Raw genomic sequence first — 6,322 nt, forward strand, 5'->3', positions numbered from 1 at the left:
CAAAACATTTATTTCCAAGTATTAAGATAATTAACCTTTGGGATGTTAGCTTGATGTGGTCAAGAGTGAGGTCTTTATCATAATAAATATACACAATATGAGGAAATACAGGCTGTAAGAGTTTGTATTTGTGTGTAATGGCTTGTTAAGAGCTCAGGTTAGGCAAAAATAGGGGAGATTTGTAATTCATGGAATAAAAATCCATTGAAAGCTGCTAAGTAGAAGAGTATCGGCTTTGGCTTTGGAAGTTCCTGAGCCGTAGTGTTCTGGAGGCTGGGAAAAGTGTATTTAGTCCTGAAGTATGTCTGCCAGCTTTCTGTAATCTATCAAAGGTTATTTTCTACTGGCCATTGCTGGCAACAGAGGTTCTGAGATAATCTATTGGTCTAATTTACCTTAATTTTTTTTATGTTCTAAAATCACTTAAGTATACGTTTTTTAAAAAGTGTTTAGTGTGTGTGTATACAAAGTTTGGCATCAAAGCTCTTGAACAAAAAATGTGTACTTGAAATTCTTAAAAAAGGAGATTGCAAGTATTAAAATGTTTGTAGTACATAAAGTATTTTTCTTTGCTAATTTGTTATTTTACAGATAGAATTACCTTGGATTTTTTTTGTTATTTATGTTAAGCGTTGCATGATACAATTTGCAGTTAATTTTTCTGGAAGCAGGTGATTTTATAAGAAATTATAAAATCACACATTTTTTATAAAAAATGTGGTGCTTGTTACTCAGAAAAATAGTACTGCATGCTGCCCTGTGTTTTGTAACTTTTGGTTTATGCAGGAATATGCTGAATTTCAGTATCGGAGGAGGCACAGACAGCGTCGCCGTGGAGACATGCACAGTCTGCTGAGTAATACTCCAGATCCTGATGACCCCAGTGAGAGTACATTAGGTATGAACCTGCCAGGGGATGGGTTTTTTCTCTTTCTGATTCAGAAATTGCTAGAAGTGACCACAGTGTTTGTTCTTCTGTGGATGTGCTTTAAAGAAGTTTCCAATACATTGCTGTATTTTCCAGAATACAACATGAAGGCTTTATCTCTGTTAGAAGTGTTGTTGACTTCATTGTGGCTTCTCTTCTTAAAGAGACATGCACTGATCTTCCCACTAACAATTCCTCAGCTGTTTAGTGCAGGTTTGCTTTTCTGAAGAAATTTTGAAGGGCACTCTTGCATATACCAGCTCTTTTCCACCAATTAAAAGGACCAGTTGTGCATAGAGTGTAGAAGAAGGTTCCCCTGGTACAGGCCTGTGGAAGATAGTCATAAGGCTGTATTCCAAAACCCTGCCCAGAAGCTGTATTGGCAAAGGCAGCCACAAAACAAGTTGGCCTGAGCTGCAACTTCCACCATTCTACTCTTCCAAGCAGTGCCATGTTTGGTAGCACAGTCCTTTAAGGCCACTGTAACTTGACTGTCTGGGCTGTCTCAGTTCCACCAGGGCCTTACCAAAGGTACAAAAATAGTTTGAATCCAAATCATACTGTGACACTGTTTCTGCAGAGCTGCCAGTTTGTGTGCTCAGTCTCTAAGCCGTGCTGCATAAACTCTCATTGCTGTGTCTCGTGAACTGAAGTCCTATACATAGCTTGTTCTTGAAAACCAATAGGAGAGGAGAAAGAATCAAATACTTTGGTTCCTCTAAACACTTGGATATAGTAGAGCACACTGTTAAAGCATGCAAGAGAGTATTAGTTTGTCTCAAGTATATTTCATTTTGAGTTTTGGAGTGGAAAATTTCATTTTCCAAAGTCAAAAGAATTACTTTTATTTTTATTACAGAGCAATTTTTTCTGGAAACAGCATTTTACTTCTATTTTTTTGTTGGTTGTTTTAAGAAAACAGCAGTATCAGTAATTGCTGAAGTTTACACTAATGATTCTACTGTTAATTGTGCTGCAATGTTACGGTAAAAATTACTGTAATGTTAACAATACAGCTGAGGTTTTCTCTTTGAAAGAACCGAGAAATGGGCCAATGTTGTTTGTAATCCACCTGTAAATTCATCCTGTATTGTGTCCATGTGCAGAATTTTCCTGGGCTTTCCATAAATCATGTATGTGCCTTAGAAGCACTTTGCTCCTTGTGCCAACAGGCTCATGCTCCTCATGGCATAACCCATCCTTTCAAAGAGGAGAAGTGTGTTAGAGAACAAAAAGGCACAAATGAGCTGGGCAGTCATTCCTAACACGGTGGGACTGGTGTTTTGTCACCGTTTAAGAGCTGGTGTGAAAGGAGTGGTTGGGATTATTTTGTTCAGAGTGAATAAAGGAGTAGAATTATGCAACTGGAATCCAAAAGGAAGAGATTCTGTCTGTAAATAATAGTGGAGAGGGCTTCCTTTCTGGTTCTTCAACCGTTTTTGTTTCAATTGCCCAAACAGACACTCAGGAAGGTGGCAGTAGTAGAAGACATGGCACCTCCATGGTGAGTTCAGCTTCTATGGGTATTCTGCACAGCTCTTCGCTTCATGACTATACCCCTGTCAGTCGCTCTGAAAACCAGGATTCTCTTCAGGTATCTCTCCTAATCTCTTTTCCATTCTCTCTGCTTTGCTTGCCTTCCTCTGCTTTGCTTTTCTGTGTCATTTTGTCTTGCTGCAAATTTTATGAATTCTTCAGTGAGAAAGGGAGAATGTAGGACAACAACTTACACACTCGCACTGGTAAGAATTGCTAAACAATCACTAATGTAACAATAATCATTTTTTAAATGGTGTTGTCAGCTCTGTCTGTAAAAACTGATTCTGATGGATGACCTGTAGGAATGAATGAATTTCAGATTTGAGCCCAAGTTACTTTTCATCTGAAAGATGTAACTAGATGCAAGTTTTATCCTGAGAGCAACCTTATGTATTTCCACAGGCTCTGAGTTCTTTGGATGAAGATGACCCAAACATCCTGCTAGCTATTCAGCTGTCATTACAAGAATCTGGCTTGGCCATAGATGAGGAAACCAGAGACTTTCTAAATAATGAGGCATCTTTAGGAGCTATAGGTACCTCTTTACCTACCAGATTGGACTCTGCTCCCATAAGTATAGACAACCCAAGAGGCGCTTTGAGCAGCTCTGAGCTGTTGGAACTTGGTGACAGTCTAATGAGGCTGGGTGCAGGCAGTGATCCCTTCTCGGGTGATCGTCTTCATTCACACCCCTGCAGTGATACAAGAAGTGGATTATACTCAACATCTAGTGATGCTGATTCCAGCAGTCAAGATCCCCATACCAATGAAAATCTACTTGGAAATATTATGGCCTGGTTTCATGACATGAACCCACAGAGTATTGCTCTGATCCCCTCCACAAGTACAGAAACAGATGAGGAGTCCCAGCAACCCAGTACTGAAGATGGGTCAGCAGGGCAACCAAATCTTATAGACACAGGGCTGGAGCCTCAGGAAGAGCATGCACTGTTTGAGGATGCACTCAAAAATGAAGGCAGAGGAACCCAAACAGAGGAAGACACTTCTGAAGAAAACATTATTCCAGGTGAAACAGTGTCACATATTGGTGATAATAACAGGGAGGTAACAAGCACCCTGGATGCTGCAGGAGATACTTCAAGTCAGACTCCTCAAACCTCAAGTGAATGGATTGAACATGTGCATCTGGTATGAATAAAAACTAAATCTGGAGTAAAAGAATGGTGGTGCCAGATGGTACAGTATGTGGAATAAGCATTATGGGGGCTTTGATCCACATAACTACAGCTCAGTTGTAACCACTGACGTAACAACGGATATTTAGGAGTTCTCTTGAATTATAGTTCTTCATAATAATGTGAACATTTCAAGGAATATCCTTTGCATTTAATTAGGTAGTACTTGCCTTTTTGCTCTCAAGAGGGAGGAATAAGTAGGTTGTATTCCACATTCCTAATACAATGCAGCGTCTGTTTAGCCTTAGGTTGATGATCCTTAACTTGAAAGTATGGATTAAAGGCTTACAATGATTATTTTTGTTGGTTTTCCTAAGAAATAGTTTATTCCATTTTTTTAGAACTCATTATTTCACAAAAATAACATTAGCAGTTCATTTGCATTTTGGTTTTGTTTTCTGTAACTTTTCCTTACTCATTTTTCATTTTGTTAGCAGTGTGAAGGAGGGATTTAATGCTTCTCTTTAGTACTGCTCCAGGAACAAGTTTTAGGGGATATTCTGTCCCATTAAAATCAAAGATTTTTTCATGTCTATTTACAGTCCAAATGTGCCAAACTGTGAACAGTTAACTGGCGGTAGCCTAATGGAACAGTGCAGTGTTACACTATCCAACTAATCCCACAATTCTTAGCAGTGAAAGAAACCACTGGGTAGCATTGCTTCTCTAAATTTAACTGGCATGTGTTGCCACGGTGACTGCATTTAATTAAATGTAGCCTGTATCTTAAGTTAATAAAACCTAATGCTGCTGTTAAAACAGTTATTTTAAATATTAAAATACAGTGAGTTAGCAACAGCTATGCTGTATTTTAAGAGACACTTTAACGGAAGTGCAATCATAGTTCTTTGTTTTCATAATTCTACAAAGCATTTTATGCACTGATAGTGCAATTACTTTTAATGATAACATTTTATAAAAATATAGGAATACAGAATTTTCGTATATTAGCCAGTCCCACAATTAAAAGTTCAGATAACACATTCTGCTCAACATGTTACGGTGCCTTTGCCTAACCCAACTGGATAGTTGCCACAGTTAAACAAGTAATTCAAGTTCAGTGTCTGTTCTGGAGTAACTATGCTATTAATTGCAAAGACCTCCACAAAACCACCCATGGCCTTGCCTTTACAGTAAATAACTAAACATTCAGTCAGTGTTTTTGCATAAACAAAACACTACTAGGTATTTGTTCAATTGCACAATATTCATTTGCTGTGTAATTACTGTTTAGTGTAAGAAAAAAATTAAAAAAACAAACCACAAAAAAACCTTTTCCTAGTTGTTGTACCGTGAAAAAAAAATATACTGGTTTTAGATTTGCTTAAAAGCATCAATCTACAGTTAGTGAGATACAATGGTACAGTATGTAATTACAACTAGAGTAAGTTGTTCAAATGGCTGTTTTAATTACCTATAATCAAAACTTGTCATAATATGAGCAAATTACATACACTCCATTTTAAGTTTTGCTTAACTGTTACCAGAGATTTGTTGATATGATATAAAAGTTTATTACTACTGAGTGTGTATAGGCAAGTGTCACAGTAGCAAAGTTTATGTATTGATTACTGTGAGTTTAAGTGAGTGTTTTGGTAACTAATTCATGCAAATCCAGCTTTGGAACCTTGCTGTGACAAGGTTCATATTAGTGAAAAATGAAATAATATTTTACCCTTAGCCCATAGAAACCTTGTCCATTTTCCAAGCATCTTTAAAGAGAATGAATAAAACAGTCTCAAATCATTTTCCCACTTTTCCTCTAGCCACCCCACTCCTGACATAATATTGAGCCTTTGAAAAATACCTGTAGGTATAAAGTCCTTCAACTAAAACAGTCCTTCATGAACTGTCATCATGAATTGGTCTGAAAGTTGTTTAACTCACATAGCTTCTTTGAGATTCTGAACAGAAAGATTCTCACAAAAAGATTATGTATTGCATTGAGATGTCTTGCAAAGTTACAGTAAGATATGTAAGAGTGCTCTGTGAAGATAGTGAAGTTTGTGGGTTCTGGTTTTTTGTAATTTGGTTAGGTTGTGCAGTATATCCATTGTTTCTGTGTTACTCTTACGAGCATGAAATTAGCCTATTAAATTTGTATTTTCTTGGTACTTATTTTAACACCATAGTCATTGACTTTACAATTCAAAAATAAAAGTTTGGCAAGACTATTTTGTAAACCTGTTAATTTTATAATGTAAAAAAAATTAACCTTGAATTGTTACTTGCACTTTCATAGTCTATACTTGATACATTCCCACTTTATATACAAGTAGGATACTACAACCATGTAGATGTTTGGCCAAATGAATGCTGTTAATAATATGTAAAATTCTTTGATTAAACATTTATTACTTAAACTAATTCCGTTCTGTCTTATTACATCTTAGACTTACTGTAGCAGATCCTTGAGACTGCTGAGAGATATTTTTCGGATGTGTTCAGTCCTGTGCCAGATTAGCCAAGGACCATGTAGTAAGTTGAGTGTTTTGATTTTTAAGTGTAAGGTACTGTCATTAAGCTTTGAAAACAAAATCTGAAACAGACAATTTGTCTTAATTGCTATGGCCTTGTCGTTAGGAATAGTGGTGCTAAAGAGAGGGGGGACTAATTTTTGTGGAAGCGTCTGTTAATTAGTGTTACTTAAGTACCACTT

The 6,322-nt window shown here is 36.9% G+C and overlaps 1 protein-coding gene across 3 annotated transcripts in view; it reads left to right on the forward strand.

The window, feature by feature from the left end:
* Positions 1 to 6,026, forward strand: part of ANKIB1 (ankyrin repeat and IBR domain containing 1) — an 80,410-nt gene extending 74,384 nt beyond the window's left edge. The window contains exons 18-20 of one of the 3 annotated variants that reach the window (XM_071560688.1): positions 805 to 898; positions 2,389 to 2,522; positions 2,870 to 6,026. In XM_071560688.1, the coding sequence (XP_071416789.1) occupies positions 805 to 898; positions 2,389 to 2,522; positions 2,870 to 3,622 (981 nt within the window). In that variant the 3' untranslated portion in view covers positions 3,623 to 6,026. Of the gene's footprint in view, positions 1 to 786; positions 899 to 2,388; positions 2,523 to 2,869 lie in introns of all 3 variants that reach the window. The other 2 variants (XM_071560686.1, XM_071560689.1) reach the window with 2 other exon arrangements.
* Positions 6,027 to 6,322: the final 296 nt, after the last annotated feature.

This window comes from Pithys albifrons, chromosome 7, assembly GCF_047495875.1.
Source record: "Pithys albifrons albifrons isolate INPA30051 chromosome 7, PitAlb_v1, whole genome shotgun sequence".
NCBI classification, from domain to species: Eukaryota; Metazoa; Chordata; class Aves; order Passeriformes; family Thamnophilidae; genus Pithys; species Pithys albifrons.